General features: G+C 38.3%; 1 protein-coding gene and 1 pseudogene across 4 annotated transcripts in view; one reads left to right on the top strand and one right to left on the bottom strand.

Moving 5' to 3' along the window:
* TMEM135 (transmembrane protein 135) overlaps nt 1–18,639 on the top strand; it is a 192,066-nt gene that overhangs the window by 154,031 nt on the left and 19,396 nt on the right. For all 3 annotated transcript variants that reach the window (XM_084895225.1, XM_084895226.1, XM_084895227.1), the window contains one exon: nt 10,695–10,736. In XM_084895225.1, the coding sequence (XP_084751351.1) occupies nt 10,695–10,736 (42 nt within the window). The remainder of the gene's footprint in view (nt 1–10,694; nt 10,737–18,639) is intronic.
* Nucleotides 2,261–2,743, bottom strand: LOC311627514 (iron-sulfur cluster assembly 1 homolog, mitochondrial-like; annotated as a pseudogene). The gene has a single exon. The product of its transcript is annotated as an iron-sulfur cluster assembly 1 homolog, mitochondrial-like (transcript).

Genomic DNA, 18,639 nt, shown 5'->3' with positions numbered 1-18,639 from the left:
ACGTTTAGATAGGAACATGGGTGGATGTGAGAAATTGGAGCCTTTAACACTGTCCATACCTTTAGGTCCTTGGTAAAGTCTCTGTGTGTAATGTCAGTTGGAAGAGCATAGCTCTCTCTCTTCATTCAGGTGAAATGTGGTTTCTATTCTACTACCCAGAATCCCCTACTTCTCTGTAGTATTTTCTCTCCACAGTGAGCCCTCACTGTGGGCAGTTAGACTATTGGAATGTAAAATGATTTTACTATTGTGTAAGGGTGTCTAAAACCAAACTCTGTTTTCTGGCAGATCACTTGATTTCCTTTGGCCTTGGTTTCTTAATCTGTAAAATATAAATATCAGGTTACCTGAGTTCCAATATTCCATTTTTCTAATACCATTTACAGGCCAGCAAGGTTGCAATGTGTGCTAATTTGCCCAATTTCTGTTATACATAACACGAATTAAGTAATCATCTTTGTGATGAATAAAGTAAGCTGAAGTTTTTGAAATGGTTGCTTTTCTTGTAGAGTTCGGTTACTCAGTAGTCCTCAGTTAATTAAAAAATAGTTTTCCAAATGATGTTTTTGCTTCATTACATGTAGATTCTTATTTTATTTATTTTAGATTTGAACTTTGATGTAAAATAAGCATCTCTTTACGAGAAAGTGTCTCCTGATTTTAGAGTTTCAAATAGCTGCCATTTTATTCGTTAAGAAAGCCAGATGCCATCTTGCTATTATTTATGAGCACAAGGAGGCCACATTTTTTTAAATTGACAACCCAGTCTCTATATATATTGTATAAATTATAAGTGGGTTGACAATTATATTAATACGAATGCATGAGCTGTTCTAGGTTTTGTGACAGGGACAAGGACTTTAGTAAATGTGACAAACATCAAGGAATTCAACTACTTCTATTCATAAGAATTGGCTTAATAAAGCATATATGTCATGTCATAAACAATATGTCAAACCCAGGAAAACCAATAGTGAAATGACAAAAGGAACACTGTTAAAAAGAAAAATTGGTGATAAATTTTAGGTTAAAATATTAGATTTAAAAATTTTAGCAGTTGGACTTCGGATCCAGAAAGTGTATGCCTATGAGGAATATTTGCGAAGTCTTTGTGTAATATGTTCTGCTTCACACTCACTACTGCATTCCAAAAGGGTGCTTCTGGGTTGCCACAGTGTCTTCCCTGCTGGTATAAACCACTGCTTAAAACCATAGTTTAAAAGAAACAACATGGCAATTCATATAAATAGACTTTAAAATAAGATTCTTCTAACTCAGAATAAAAATACGACCTCTATCAAATTACACAGAAATCTTATGGAAGCTTCAGTCAGATAGAGAAGCCAAACCAACCATTTACCTTCACTGCTGGTGTCTGAGTGCCTGACTGGTGTCACCTACACAGAAGGGGAGGTATGAGCAGGCCCAACTCTGCAGTGTGGGGGTAGACACAAGCCCTTCTGTTTCCCTGGGGTTTTGCTTCTGCAGACATAGAATTGAGGGGGTGGGCTAGTGGCCTGTAGGAGCCCTTCTAAATAAAGACACCTAAGTCGTCCTGAGAACGCACCTGGAGCAGACGTTTAGGTGACGAAAGAAATGGATGAAAAATGGTAGGGTGGGCAAAATATTTCTTACCTTTCTGTGCCATCCTCAAAACTGGTGGACAACACAGTTCAAGGAAACCTTTGATACTTTCATCTAATGGCTGATGTTGCTAAAGAGTGAGCAAATGAGGCATCTGACATGAAATTTTGGATAAGACTATAGAAAGGCCGTGCCAAGCTTGTGTAGAAAAACAGTGCAGTGCTATGTCAACTCAGAAGTCAGGACTTCGGCCTCTGGATTTTAAGAACCATTAGTCTGGTCTGGAGATGCACAAATCTATAGTGTGCAGACCTCTTAAGAAGGTGTTTCCAGAAATCCTCCTCCGAGGCAGACACCTTCCATGAAACTGGTTCTAACAGAAAGGATGCAAGAGAGTTAAGTGCAGGGTAGGCTTTTTTTTTTTTTTTTCTTTTACAGAACAAAACATCATCCCAAAAGAGTGATGGCTTCTCACATTCTGTCCCCTAAAAAGATTATAGATATCACTTCTGAAATCTAATACTTCATTTTCAAAATGCATTGCTTGCTGTCTCTTTAGGCAGCCATGCATTATAAACCTTAAGCACATGACAGTCACATGATTTCTCCAGTAAGCCCAGGGCTTCCATAGCTGTCCTGGACCTATGGACAGAGCAGCCAGAGCAGTCCTGAGGAGTCAAACATTAAAGCTTTCTCCACAGCCACGCGCTCCTTTGATGTTTGGGTTATTGAACACAAATGCACTGAGTAATTTGTCTTCGACATAGTCCATTTCTGTTCCTACAGTGTTGGCTGTGCTTCCTTTCCCATGAGCCCTCTGACTCCACCTTGAACAACTTCAGAATCTTCTCTGTCTTCATGTATTCTGGAGCATAAAAAAGGCCATTACAATCCCTGGTTCAACACCAACTTTCACACCTACGTGGTCAGACTTATCTAAGAAGTGTTTTATCTTGTTTCCTGCTGACGATGTCAGGGTGAAGGCAGCCCTGGTGGGCTGCAGCTTCCTCTTGCTCACAGCCTGGACGGTGGCCCAGACTACAGAGTTGACATCTTCGGGGTCCAGGCACACGGGCGGGAGCGCCGCAGCCTTTCCCAATAGACACGTGCCTCGTTGGCACCGCCATATTATTTTAATGACATAGATACCAACATGCATTTGAAAACAAATTTATGTTGATTCAGAGATTCTATATAATTGAAAACATTTGTTTTTACCCTTTTTGCCACCATTATAGAAGGGGGAAAAGTGAACATACTTGCCAGTCTTGAGGACTTAAAAAAGATTAGTTCAGTATTATGGTTATAATTTTGTTTAGTGTAAATAATTGTTGCCCATAGCAGTCCCATCTTAAAAACTTGATAAGCTTTTTCTTAGACTTACATAAAACACCATTTCAATCTTAAATTTAGTTTTTGCCTATGGTTAATTTGTCAATTCTAAACACATGACATTTCCAGTTTGACTGGTATTGCTATTCCTTCATTTTGAGACATCCTAATTAACAATTCTCTTAGACACAGTCAGAAGGTTCTTTAGCAATTTAAGACAGCTTGGAGTGTGACTTTCCTTAGTTTGGATTTTAAAGCAAACTAGTTCGAATCTCTCCAAGTTTAAGGAGAAATCTGATTCTATTGGAGTTGTTACTGCAAGTTTGAATCCAAATGTTTCCAATTTCAGTTTAGGCCACACCAGGAAAAAGTACACAGTATTCATCTGGGGACTTCACAATCACACTTGATTATCCATAACTGCTGCCTGCTTCAGTAGCTTTCCTGAGGTTCTTGAGAACAAGCAGTGTTCCATTCTGTAGGAAATAAATGTACTGTGAAATATTTACCACAATCAAAAGTAATATCTTTAATACACTGGGAGAATTTACTATTTAAAGAATCCAATTGGAAATTATTTTGTAGATTTATAATGTGTTCATGAAGCTATCAAAATCATCTTCCCCAAATTTATTAATTTGCTGCTATTCCAACTTCAGATTTTTATATGTGCGTTTTCTTAAATAAGAACATAACGTTAGTTATCTTGTTTTCTCTTATTAAGTGCCATGTGCGGGCTGAAACTGAAATCTCTCAGTCTGTTTTGTTTTCAAACAATAGTAGACGTAAGAGGAAAACCTATTGTTTGTGTGTAAGCAATGTAATTTATTTTAGTCACACATTACAGATTCTGGTAGTAAATCCAACTGACTGAGTTAATCTGTTGGAATATACATATGTGATTAGGAAATTGAAGATTTAAAAAAATGGAGGGATCTCTTACCCTTTGAAACAGCGTGGATAGACCTGGAGAGTATTATGCTAAGTGAAAGAGGCCAGTCTGAGAAAGACAAATATTACATGATCAAACTTATTTGAGGAATTAATGAACAAATGAACTGACCAACAAAATAAGGCTCAAACCATGGAGGCATGGAACAGACTGGCATACCTCTATGTGAGGTTGGGAGAATGAGAAGAGATAAATCAAAGAACTTATATACTCGTATGCATAGCCCATGGACATGGGCAACAGGGTAGTGAACACCTGGGGTAGGAACTGAGAAGAGGGGGGTTAGGGGTTGATGGGAGATATCTGTAATACTATCAAGAATAAAAAAATATATTGAAATAATAATTAATGAAATTAATTCCATGTCAATCTCCTTTTTTATATTCTTATTAGTAGATGTCAATAAAAATCTATATTTGATCAAATTTTAATTACTGAATTATAACAGATTTAAGGTGAACGTCAATATTTGAAAATGGATAAGGAAAATTAATTTTAAAAAAGTGATTTATTCTTTTAAGTGGGTTTTTAAAAACAATAAGAAAATTTAACTTAAAAAGGAACTACATAAAATTGCATGAGTTTTTCTTTAAAATGAAGACAACTGTGGGTAACAAATTTAAGGCATTTAAATATATTTTGTTTTGGTTTTTCATTTTCAAATTAAACTTTTCAGTTGTGTTATTCCAAATGTATTTGTTTTTAGTACCAATGATAATAAGATTATTACATTCAACTTTTGAAGATCCAACTATTGTCTGTAACTATAATTTATCATGAAGTTATGTCATTCTTATCAAATCCCCAATATATTTGAATTAAAAAAAAAGTCTTGTCCTGGCCAGTTTGGCTCAGTGGATAGAGCATCAGCCTGTGGACAAAAGGGTCCCAGGTTCGATTCCAGTCAAGGACATGTACCTTGGTTGTGGGCACATCTCTAGTGCGCAGGAGGCAGCTGATTGATGTTTCTCATCGATGTTTCTCATCGATGTTTCTAGCTCTCTGTCCTTCTCCCTTCATCTCTGTAAAAAATCAATAAAAACATATTTAAAAAATGTCTTTATTGAATTCAAAGAGAAGGGAGAGGGATAGCGAGATAGACACATGGATTGGCTGCCTTCTGCACACACCCTACTGCCTTCTGAGTCTGTAACCAAGGCATGTGTGCCCTGACAGGAAACAGAACTGGTGACCTCCTGGTGTATGGGATGATGCTCAACCAACTCTGCTATACCAGCCTGGCTATACTTGACATTCTTTTAATTCTGTTAAATAAAAGAATAACTTTTACTTTTAATACTTAGAGTGACTGTGAATTATGGCATCAAAATATTAAAATATTTTAAGAATTATCACATTTGCATGACTTTTAAATTCAACTTGTCTTTTTTTGTGCCAATCTCTTAGCATATTTAATTGAAATTTTGTATATGTTACTTTTTGCAAATCATTTAGGGAGATAGATAATGTAAAATGCTGGACTAAGGAAATTTGAAGCTGAATTAAAGTGTAAATTCAGTAAGTAAGTCCCTAGAAAGAGCCCCTGATAAAAGAATTGTATGTTAGAACTTTCAGTCAAAATTATTTTCACTTATTTGGCAAACATACACATAGTTTTACAGACTCCCTTTTTCATGGTCAGATATGGTACATAACTTATCTTTGCATTTCTGAAGTCATCAGCAGCACAGCATCATCTGTATGTTAGATGCTCAATAAATGATTAAGTGAAGAAAGATAGATGATGTAATATTTAACCAATATTTGAGTTTCCTTCTAACCAATTCAGTGAGTAAAAAGGGACAAAAGAACTCTGAAATTGATATTTAATGAATTTTTTTTATCCTTGTAATGACTTAATTACCCATGTTTATTGGGATCATAGTTTCAGAAAATTCTAGTCTAAACCATTTATTTTAGTTAGCAATTTTTTGCCTTCTAGCGTAACTTTTACATGAGTATTAATTAGTAAAATTGACTAATTTGAGTTTTATATCTCTGCCATTGTGTTGATGAAATGGAGATGATACCTTTTATACTGTTTAATCTGTTCTTAAATGTTTAGGTATTAATGTTTTGAATTAAACTACACAAATAATACATTAATGGTACCTGTAAAAAAATTCAAAATGATATATAAGTATCGAATAGTCTACTGAAAATGATTTGAGTTATATCCTTGTGAAAATTTCTATAGCTGTATGCTTTCATTCAGATGTAGAATATAAAACAAGAAACAAACTCTTAGAGACACAGAATGGTGGCTACCATAGGGGAAGGGAATAGTGAAGCGGGAAGGGTGAATTGGGTAAAGCAGTGTTTCCCAACCTTCTCTCATGATGAGAATCACCTGGTGGAGTTGTTAAAACACAGATTCCTGAATCCCAACTAAGAAGTGCTAAACTAGAATTTTTGAGAACATATAGGTAAAATTGCATACCTAACTTAGTGCTCTGTATATAAAATCTGTCTTAGAGCACTAGTTAAGTATACAATTTTACCTATATGTTCCCAAAAATTCTAGTTTAGCACTTCTTAGTTGGGATTCAGGAATCTGTGTTTTAACAACTCCACCAGGTGATTCTCATCATGAGAGAAGGTTGGGAAACATTGGGGTAAAGGATGTCAAACATATGGTAATGGAAGGAAACTAGACTTTTGATGTTAAGCATACAGCAGAGTATACAGATATCAGGTTATAATATTGTATACATGAAATTTATATAATATTATTAACCAATGTTACCTAACTTAAAAAAAAAATCAGTATTTTAAAAAGGCACGTTTTGGTGTGGCAAGTTCTGCTCCCCTATAGAATAGGAATCACTCATCATTTAAAGTTTAATATTACCATATTTACTCGGGAGAACTTAATGCAATTTAACTAATATTAGAAACATTTTGAATACTTAAAGATGTATTTTTTAAGGAAAACATAAAACAAAATGTTTGATGGAAAAATCACATCAAAGAGCTAAACATTGTTCCAAAAATGGTTTACTAGCGACATCTGCTGGTACAATGCTGTTGTAAAGCTAATAGTACCTCATGGAAGAAATTTCATGGAAATTAAGCAAGATAAAAAAATCTTTTGGTGAAACTGTTTTTTACTATCATTTACAATACCTCTCACTGAAAAATTATTGTGTCTTTGTAGGTTACCCCCCACTGGCATTTCACCAAGAATATTATTTTTAATAACAATAAAATTAAATTTTATACTTTCTTGTATATAGTCTTAAATTCTAACTTAATTAGTTGTATATCAACTAAGTTGTTTGATGTAATTCCTCAAATTCCTTTTCCTCCTCTTCTGCCCTGGCTTTGTTTTTATGTCATACATACCAGAGAACTTTGCAACTGTAGAGAGATTCAATAACTATGGATTTAATCATACTACTTATTTGTCACTTGCGTGCGTAGACTGACTTTGGTAGAAAGGTCTATGTACATGAACTAATTGGATTATCTTTATTTAAACTCAAAAAAATGAGTGAATCTATTAGGAGGAGAAATTCATTATTTTTCATAGAAGATATTTTCTGCACTGGTAATTATGGAGGAATAAAATATACTCGCTCTTTGGAGATTTTTTTTATTGTATCAAGTTCCATGGATTTAAGCATTACTTATATATGAATCAGACTTCACTCATTTTTGAACCCAGACCTGTATAGTCAGCTCCTTGCTTCCTTAACATTTCCATTTATAGCTAATATGCACCTCAAACTTAACATGCCTAAAACAAAATTTTGATTTTTCTCATGAAACCTGTTTTCCCCCCAGTCTTTCTCACTTCAGTAAATGGACATTTTTTATCTTTCCATTTGCTCAAACTGAAAATATTTCAATAATTTATAAATTTCCTCTTTTGTTCATAACCCATGTTGAAACCGTCAAGAAATTTTACCAATTTTACTTTTGAAAATCATCCAGAATCTTAATCACCTCTCCACCTCTACCACTGTGATCTAGACAAGCCACACTTTCCCCCCCCCTGGAAATTAGCCTCCTTGCTTCTAACAGTGCCCTCCTGTCTCCTATTTCCCAACCAGCAGCCAAATGTTATCTTCTAATTTTAAAACACATATTGTCACTCCTCTGTGAGAACCTTCCAAAGTTCTTAACGTGCCTAGAGGGCTTCATAAGAATTGTAGACCACTCTCTCCCCCCATAGCTATTACTGTGACCTCATTTCCCACCGGTTTCCCTCTCCTCTTCTGCTCCAGCTGCAGGAGCCTTGTTCTGCTTACCTGCCACGCAGACTCCTCATCAAGGGCTATGTACTTGCTCTTCCTTCAAACTGAAGTGCTCTTCCCTCAATTCAGTAAGGTTTCTGATCAAATTACCAAATTCCACCTTCTCAGAGAGGCCCTTTCTGACCACACTATGTACAAAGATAAGGCCTGACTCCATCACTGTTTCCCCTCTTACTCTGTTTTTCTTTCTGCCAGAGCAGTGATCATCACATGACATATTTACTTTTTCAATGCTGTCTCTCCCCAATCTAGAATGTCAGCCTTTTGAAAGTAGGAATTCTATTGTTCACTGTTACATCCTTAGAACCAAAACCAGTGCTTACACATAGTGGGCACTCGGTCAATATTTGTTGAATAAATCAGTGAGCCTCCATACAAGAATGGAGATTGTGATTTAATTTACATTATAATAATCAAACCCATGAAATAGTGATGAACCTTCTAATGAAGTCTGCTTTGTAGAAATCTTCATGTTGATATCATACTTTTTACATTTATACAGAGTATAATAGTGTTTCACAGTTAGGTTAAGGCTCCAACAATACCCGGTGTCAAAATGCAGGGCAGTATTACTATTTTAAAGATTCTTTTTATGGGAATAATTGCTTTTTTGTTCTTTTGACATCGGCATCTGACCCTCAATTACATTAGCAGACCTTACACACATGAATGGAAAGAAGAATAGCCCCTTTGGAATCCAGGCTAAGACTTTATCAATATGAAGTGCTTCCCACAGGGTTCAGCTGAAAGAACCCAACTTCCATCATAATGAAATTGCAAATTCATTTGTATATGCCCTTTTATATTTGAAAGCTACTTTTTGATGTTTGGTCTGCAATTAGATTTATTGTTGAAGGTCACAATATGCCCTCCTGACTAGACCAAGTTGTCAGAACCCTTTATCTATTCAGCACTGCACAAAGACAAATGGCTATCTTGTAACAATAACACACTAAAGCTGCAATTTGTTCCCAGTTGTATATAATCTTTTAATCAATCTGCTGCTTTCTGTTTTCCAGTCAGTAGACCACTAGCCTACCCCCTCACCACCACACCTCTCTAGAAATTCCTCAATTAGGGGTTTTAAATTACTGAGAAACACTTTCTTCAGATGGAAAAAGATAAGTTTAAGATTTTTAATGCTACAGTATTCCCATGCACTATTATTAGCTTAAGATATAAATTCTTTTGCCTTTACCTTCATTCCATAGGTAATTATGCAGTGTGTTAGCTAAATTCTATGGTTGCATTTCTCACTGTTAACATGACCACAAAGTAAATCATGTTGCTTAACTGAAATGAGTTCTCAAGTGTTTTAAAACATTTATGTGCACACGGAATGAATTTTGTCTGACATTTTATCTGCCCTCCAATAAAATATTTATCTAAAATTTAAGATAGATTTCTTATGTTTTTGTACATTTTCTTTGTGACTTGTTATATAAAAGATATACAGAGAGTATTGCCCAATTAGACTTGAGGTTGTATTTTTTGTCCAAGAATAGCTAGGGTCATATTGATATACATTACAACATTATTATATCACCAATCTTTATAGTTTCTCCAAGGGATTTTGATATTAGATACCCAAAGATTCCTTAGTAACTTGATCATAACTATAAAGCAAAATAATGTCCTCATTTTAAAATTTTGTTGAAATAGTTTTTGCAGATCTGACTGTCTTTTTTTTTTCTTTTCTTCTTCTTCTTAATTGTCATGTGGTTTGAGTCTCTCCTAATTCAATGGAATTCATTTTTTCAGGAGGAGGTATGACTTTTAAGTTAGATGAATATTTTTTCCTCCAGAATTCTGACTACTATTTATTTTGTAACATCTGGGAAGTTGCTACATTTCGGGGGCCCTCTGCACAGCTATGGAATAGAGAAACAACTATTCATACAGTTGGGATATAATGATATGAGACAACACATATAAAGGCCCAAAACAATGCTCAGCAATAGGAAGTAGTCATTAAATATTATTGAAATCCTCTCTCTGTGCTTTCCCCACACCCCTACCCTGTTCCCCATGCTCTGTGATATGAGTGGGCTTATTCAGAAGTTAAAACTATTGAACTAAACTTGAAGCTTTTTTTATGTGTGTGCCTGCCAACTCTGCATTGCTCTGCATTCATTGCATTAATAAGTAGGGAGAAGTCAGGACCTTGAATTGACCTTTGCATAATACCCAGCAGGTGTATGTGTCCTTTTACTTCAAAACAAATAGCTCCCCTATGGATTGGGTAGAATGAAGAATGTTCCACTCCCAACCTTCATTTCAAGTCCACATGGAGCCCTGGGAAGATTTGCTTAAATCTCTCTTCAACCTGCAAATCTGAGAGTTGAGCCTAAAGTTATGGCAATATGATGTAGGAAAACATCGTTTTATGTAAGACAGCTTGCTTCTCTATAGCTTGTTTTGACCATTTGTACTGCTCTGATTATCAGCCTAAAAGTTTCGCCTTTAAAAAAATAATCATTTTGCAGAAATATTTCAATAGTTAATTAATATGCTACTTTATGTCTCAAAACATGTAATTTAATCATTGCACATTTTTGTTGTTGTAGGTGCAAAGATGGTTTGAAAGGATTCACATTCTCCGCACTTAGGTAAGGAGCATATTTTACTTTATGTTAAGAAGTAGTAACATAAAGTAACAACATTACTAAAAAGTAATGTTGTTATAGATAATTATAATATTTATTGACTCAATTTTTAAGTTGGATGTAATTTTAGAAGTCAAAAAAGTGACGTTGTAAGTATTTCATTGAAAGCATAATTTATTAGATCTTCACCTAAATGGTCAGTCAGTCAGCATCTACTTTGGGACCTATTGTGTGCCTTATACCATGAGGCATTAGAAAATAATTACCAGAACTCTCTCCTCAGGTGGCTTAGAAAGACAGTTTCACATGAACAATTATTGGAATATTAAGTACTTAATAGTGTTGTACCAGATTATGAGGCTTTTTAAAAATATATATTTTATTGATTTTTTTATAGAGAGAAAGAGAGAGGGATAGAGAGTCAGAAATTTCGATGAGAGAAAATCATCGATCAGCTGTCTTGCACACCCCTTTCCCCCCCTCCCGGGGATGTGCCCTCAACCAAGATACATGACCTTGACTGGAATCGAACCTGGAACCTTTCAGTCTGTAGGCCGATGCTCTATCCACTGAGCCAAACTGGTTTTGGCAGATTATGGGCTTTTTTAAGGTAGGACTCAAGCTTTGTCAAATATCTTATAGCCCATCACTTGCCACAGTAATTGAAACATGGTGGACATTCACTGTGGAAATGTTGGCTAAATTAGCATTGTATTTTGTAGTTCACCATGTACTTTCACATAGGATTAGAAAACTAAATTTTCACAACAATTCTGAGATGGTATTTTTATGCCCTTGTGACATGATGAAAAATCTGAGGTTTAGAATGTTTGACTAATTTAATTTAACACCACACAGTGGTTATATATACTAATTCCAAACCCAGTGCTCTTCCAGTTTATGTCATAAATGTTGCCTTTTTTCTTCTTCAAAGTACATACAGCAAATGCTTAGTGAAGGTTAGTAGTGTGGTATTTACTGCAAATATGGGAGGGAAGCATTAGGGTAGGCTTCCATCCTAGGAGAAACTTATATGATTGTCTCAGCAGATTATTTTGAGGGTCAAATGAGCTAATGTAGGAAATGTGTTTATAACTATATGCATGACACATAGTGCTCAAAACATTGGTTATTATTATTTAAATTTTATTTATCAGTTACAGTTGACATGCAATATTAGTTTCAGGTTTATAACATAGTGACTAGAGGTTTGGTGCATGAAATTCGTGCGGGGGGGGTGGAGGGGTTCTTCAGCTCAGCCTTTACCCTCTCCAATCTGGCACCTCTTGGGGGATATCCGACTTCTCATTTACTGGGATCCCAGTACTGGGATTGGGCCTAAACGGAAAGTCGGACATCCCTCTCACAATCAATGACTGCTGGCTTCCAACTGCTCACCTGCCTGCCTTCCTGATTTCCCTAACTGCTTCTGCCTGCCAACCTGATCACCCCCTAACCACTCCCCTGCCAGCCTGATTGATGCCTAACTGCTCTCCTGCCAGCCTGATTGCCCCTAACTGCCCTCCTCTGCAGACCTGGTCACCCCTAACTGCCCTCCCCTGTCAGCCTCATCTTCCTTAACTGCTCTCCTCTGCTCGTCTGGTGTTATCCCCCCCACCCCAATTGCCCTCCCCTGCAGGCCTGGATCCCCCCCAAACTTTACTCCTCTGCAGGCCTGGTCACCCCCAATTTCCCTTTCCGGCAGGCCTGATCCCCCCCAACTGCCCTCCCTTGCAGGCCAGGTCCCCCCTAACTACTCTCCCCTGCAGGCCTGGGTCCCCCCCAACTGCCCTTCCCTGTAGGCCTGGTCACCCCCAACTTCCCTCCTCTGCCAGCCTGGTCACCCCAAACTGCCCTCCCCTGCATGCTTGATTTCCCCCAACTGCCTTCCCTTGCAAGCCTGGGTCCCCCCACCAACTGCCCTTCCCTGCAGGCCTGGTCACCCCCAACTGTCCTCCCCTGCAGGCCTAGTCCCCTCCAACTGTTCTTCCCTGCAGGCCTGGATCCCCCCAACTGTTCTCCCCTGCAGGCCTGGATCCCCGCACCTGCTCCCCACCCCACTGTCCTGATCGCCCACAACTGACCCCCACTGATGGCCTGCTCACCCCCAACTGGCCCCCCTGCTGGTCTGCTTACTCCCAATGGCCCCTGCCATCCCATTTTGGCCTGATCACCACCACCCCTCCCCCCAAAGGTCCCAGCCCCTCCTTTTTTTCCTTTCTCCCTCCCTCTATCCCTCCCTCCTTTCTTCTTTTCTTTCCTCCCTTCCTTCCTTCCCTCCCTCCCTCCCTCCCTCCCTCCCTCCCTCCCTCCCTCCCTCCCTCCCTCCCTCCCTCCCTTCCTTCCTTCCTTCCTTCCTTCCTTCCTTCCTTCCTTTCTTCAGTGCCTCCTTGAGCGGAGGCCTGGGCTGCCTGGAAACTTGCCTTCCTCCATTGCCAGGGGCAATTCAAGCCTCCTGCTCAGCTCCAGCTCCATGGGCGCTGCCATTTTTTGTTGAGATTTATTTAACTTTTATAATTGAAACTTTGTAGCTTTGAGCGGAGGCCAGGGCGGGAAGCTTGGCTTCCCCCAATGCTGAGGCAACCCAAGCTTCCTGCTTGCTCCAGCTCCATGGCCAGCCACCATCCTTGGTTGGGTTAATTTGCATACTCACTCCTGATTGGCTGGTGAGTATGGCTTGTGGGTGTAGCCCAGTGATGGTTAATTTGCATGTTTCTCTTTTATTAGTGTAGATTATACAGTTATGTAACTTACAGTGTTATCATGTAGATAAGTCTAGTACCCATCTGACATCATACATCATTATTAAAATATTAGAGGCCCAGTGCATGAAATTCATGCATTCAGGGTAGGGGGGGCACCCCAGCCTGGCCTGTGCCCTGTCATAGTGCAGGAGCCCCACAATTGATCACCCCAAATAGGTAGGCTCTGCCCGCCCCTCCGGGTCTCCTCAATGAATTGCCCCAAAGAGGTAGGCCAGAGCCAGGGGTCCCACCTCCAGGCCAGGTGGAGTCAGGAGGCTGGACCCCCAGACTCTCCCAGGCAGACCTCGCCACATGGAGCCAGGACCCCCAGGCAGGCCTCGCCACATGGAGCTGGGGGACCGCCAGGCAGGCCTTGCCTCGTGGAGGCTCCGGGCCGCGCTTGCAGCATCAAGCCCAGCCCCATCCACCTACGTGCACCTGCTGTGCATGCAGCCATCTTGTGACAGCGTGAGGGCATCACAGTGTGACGACTACATAGGCTTTTATTAGTAAGGATTATTGACTATATTCCTATGCTATACTTCACCTCCTGGTTACTGTTTGTATAACTGGCAACTTGTACATGTTAATCCCTTCACCCAATCCTTAATTTCTTTCCCATCTGGCAACCATCAGTTTGTTCTCAGTATCTATTTGTTTATTCACTTATTTATTTATTTTTTTTAGATTTTACATGTGAGTGAAATCATATAGTATTTGTCTTTCTCTAAATTATTTTACTTAGCATAATACTCCGTAATTCCATCTATGTTGTTGCAAGTTGCAAGATTTCATTGTTTTTTTTACGGCATATATATATATATATATATATATATATATATATATATACACACACACACACACACACACACACACACACACAAATATTTTGATGGAGCAATATTTTTATATGTATGTATATATACATATATACATATATAACATCTTGATTGGTGAACATTTTGGCTATTATAAATAATGCTACATTGAACTTAGGGGGTGTATATATGTTTTCTTATTTTTTATTTTATTTTTTTAAAATATATTTTATTGATATTTTACAGAGAGGAGGAAGGGAGAGAGATAGAGAGCTAGAAACGTCGATGAGAGAGAAACATCCACCAGCTGCCTCTTGCACACCCCGTACCGGGGATGTGCCCGCAACCAAAGTACATGCCCTTGACCGGAATCGAACCTGGGACCTTTCAGTCCTCAGACCGACGCTCTACCACTGAGCCAAACCGGTTTCGTCTAGGGGGTGCATATATCTTTTTAAAGTAGTGTTATGAATTCCTTTGGATAAATACCTGGACGTGGATTTTCTGAGTCATATGGTAGTTCTACTTTAATTTTTTGAGGAACCTCTATACTGTTTTCTATAGTGGCTGCACCAATTTGAAATCCCACCAATAATGTACGAGGGTTCTGTTTTTGCCACATTCTCATCCACACCTGTTTGTTGATTTATTTATTTTATTTTTTTTTTAATTTTTTTATTAAATATTATCTCTGTACATATACCCTCCCATACATGTTTGTTGATTTATTGATGGTGGCCATTCTGACAGGTGTGAGGTGATATTTGATTGTGGTTTTAATCTGCATTTCTCTGATGATTAGTGATATTGACCATCTTTTTATATATATATTAGAGGCCCAGTGCATGAAACTCATGCAAGGTGAGGGTGTCCCTCAGCCCGGCCTGCACCCTCTCCAATCTGGGACCCCTTGGGGGATGTCGGACTGCCGGGTTAGGCCTGATCCTGGCAATCGGACATTCCTCTCTCAATCCAGGACCGCTGGCTCCTAACCGCTTGCCTGCCTGCCAGCCTGATAGCCCCTAACCACCTCTGCCTGCATGCTTGATCGCCCCCAACTGCCTTCCCCTGCCGGCCTGATCACCACCTAACTGCTTGCTCCCCGTGCCAGCCTGATTGCCTCCTAACTGCTTGCTCCCCAACGCCAGCCTGATCTCGCCCCTAACCACCTCTGCCCTGGCTCCTGCCCCCATAGCTTTGTCCGGAAGAAGGCAGGATACCCGGAAGATGTCCAGTCAACCCGTTCTAATTAGCATACTATTCTTTTATTAGTATAGATTGGCCGTCTATATGTCTCCTTTGGAGAAATATCTATTCAGATCCTTTGCCCATTTTTAAAACAGACTGCTTTCTTTTTGGTATTAAGTTGTATGAGTTCTGTATATAGTTTGAATATTAACCCATTGTTAGTTGTATCATTGGCAAATATCTTCTCCTATTCAGTAGATTATCATTTCATTTTGTTGTTGGTTTCCTTCCCTATATAAAAACTCTTTAGTTTGATATAGATCTATTTGGTTATTTATTTTTCTTTTGTTTCCCTTGCCTGAGAGATATACAAAAATAGTATTACTAAGAATGATGTCAAAGAGTTTACTGCCTATGTCTTCTTCTAGAAGTTTGGGTCTTCAGAATAAGTATTTAATCTATTTTGAGATTATTCTTGTATATGGTATAAGAAAGTGGTCCAGTTTCATTTCTTTGCATGTTTCTGTCCAGTTTTCCCCACACCATTTATTAAAGATACAGTACTGTCTTTACCCCATTGTATATTCTTGCCTTCTTTGTCATAGATTAATTCCATATAAACATGAGTTTATTTTGTGTTCTCTATTCTATTCCATTGATCTATGTGTCTCTGTTTATGCCAATCATGCTTTTTGATTACTATAGCCTTGTAATATAGTTTCATATCAGGTTACATACCTTCAAATGTGTTCTTTTTCAAGATTGCTTTAGATATTAGCCATACTATGTCCTTTGATTGAAGCAGTTAGTCTGCTTACATTTAGTGTAATTATTGATAGGTATTATTTTATGACTGTTTGTATTTCTTCTCTGTTTCTTATTACTCTGCTCTCTTTTCTTGTATGTTGTTGACTTTGTGTAGTGTCATATTTGGATTCCTTTTTATTTCTTATAGATTTTTTGGTTTGTGGTTACCACGTGCTTCATATATACCAAGCTATGTTTATAGCTGTCTACTTCTCAAGTACCTAAGTTCAAACACATTCTAAAATCTCTATAATTTTTACTTATCCCCTCCACGTTTATGTTTTTACTTATTGTATATGTATTTGTGTGTATTCCATAATTTATTGTTGTAATTAATAAATTACTCATCATCTTTCTACTTTTGTCTTTTAACCTTTGTACTAGCTTTATAGTTGGTTGATCCACTGCTTTTACTATTTACCTTTGTGAGAATTTTTTCCTTATTCATAGTTTTAATCTTTTTTTATTTAAAGGAGTGCCTTTAACATTTTCTGTACTTCTGGGTTAGTGGTGAGCTTTTTCTTGTCTGAGAGCTCTTTATCTCTCCTTCTATTCTAAATGATAGCCTTACTAAGTAAAATAATCTTGGATGTAGATCTTTGCTTTTCATCACTTTGTATGTTTGTGCCAGTGTCTTCTGGCCTGCAGAGTTTCTATTGAGAAATCAGTTCACAGTCCTGTGGAAGCTGCCTTATACATAATTAACTGCTTTTCTGTCACTACTTTTATGATTCTCTACTTATCTTTCACCCTCAGCATTTTAATTATGCTGTGTCTTGTGTGGGATTCTTCAGTTCACCATGTTTGTGACTCTCTGTGTTTTCTGGACTTGTATGTCTATTTCCATCACCAGGTTAGGGGAGCTTTCAGTCATTATTTCTTCAAAAAAAGTTTCCATCCTTTGCTCTCTTTTCTCCTGATACCCTTATGATGCAAATGTTGGAATGCTTGATGTTGTACCAAGGGTCCCTTAAACTATTTTTTTTTAATGTGCTGTTCTGATAGAGTGTTTTCTGCTACCTTGTCTTCCAGATTGTTCATTTGATAAACTACTTCATCTAATCTGCTCTTGATTCCCTCTAATATATTCTTCATTTTGAACTGATTTTTTTTTAAAATGTTTCATGTCTCTTTTTGACATTCTCAATAAATTCATCTACTACTATTACCCTACCTTCCTTGAGCATCTTTATAACCAGTGTTTTGCATCTGGTAGATTGTCTCTATTTTGTTTAGTTCCTTTTCTGAAGTTTTTCTCATGTTCTGTTCTCTCATTTTGGGACATGTTTCTTTGTCTCTACATTTTGGGTGACTCCCCGTGTTTGTTTCTATGTATTAAGTAGATCAACTATGTCTCCCACTCTTGGCAGAGTGGCCTTATGTAGTAGGTATTCTGTGAGACTCAGTGTGTAGTGTCCCTGATCATCTCTGGCAGGTGGTTCAGGTGGTCTCAGGTGTTGTGTGTGCCTCCTGTTGTAGGTGAGCCTTGAATGGGATATCAGTGGGTGGGATTGTATCTCAGGCTGACTGGCAGACCATCCCACAGAGCAGCAGTTGCTTTAGTGGGGCTCTGGTGCCAGCCAAGTCTGCCTTTTGGGTGTGTTGTTTGTGGACCTGGTTGGGTGCTGCTGTGGTGTAATTTGAAGCAGGCCAGTGGGTTTGTTGATTCTGGAGGCTCTTGGGAGAGGCTGTGGGATAGGCCAAAGTCAGTTACTCCTGGCTTGAACTGACTAGTGGGAGCTACAAACTGATCTGTGATTTGTTGTTGCTTTTGCTAAACTTAGAGGTGTTTGGAAGAGGTTGTGCTATGAACCAAGACTGGTTGCCATTCTGGGCCCTGGACTCTTTAGTGGGCCCCATAATGTAAGCTGAGGCCAGCTGCCTTGTGCTGGGTTTTTGGCCATTTACTTGATGTTATATTCAGGCCAACACTGGACACAGCTTATGTCAGGCTTGAGGCCACCTGGTGGAAATTGCAATGTATGTTGAGAACAGTTACCCCTTATACCAGACTTGGGGCTGCTTTGCAAGAGGTGCAGGGCACACCAAGCCCAGCTGCTACTTGTTTGGGGTTTGTGGATCTTTGAGAGATCTTAGGAAAGTCTATAGTGGGGCTTAAGCAGCCTACTTAAGCAACTTGGGTCAGGAGTGTGTATATACTATATATGACCTTATACGGCATTGCAGCTACTTAAAGTGACATTAAATATAAATTTACACTAAAAAATGAGAAACACATTAAATTGTAACTAATAAGTTTTAGAGATAAAATAAATTTTTATCATTAACTAGTTGATCCAAGTTAATAGTTCATCTGCTTCTTCGTTTGAAAAAACTTTGTAATAGCTT

The sequence above is a fragment of the Pipistrellus hanaki genome (assembly GCF_964339955.1).
Source record: "Pipistrellus hanaki genome assembly, chromosome: 9".
NCBI classification, from domain to species: domain Eukaryota; kingdom Metazoa; phylum Chordata; class Mammalia; order Chiroptera; family Vespertilionidae; genus Pipistrellus; species Pipistrellus hanaki.
This window is presented reverse-complemented; position numbering and strand designations above follow the sequence as displayed.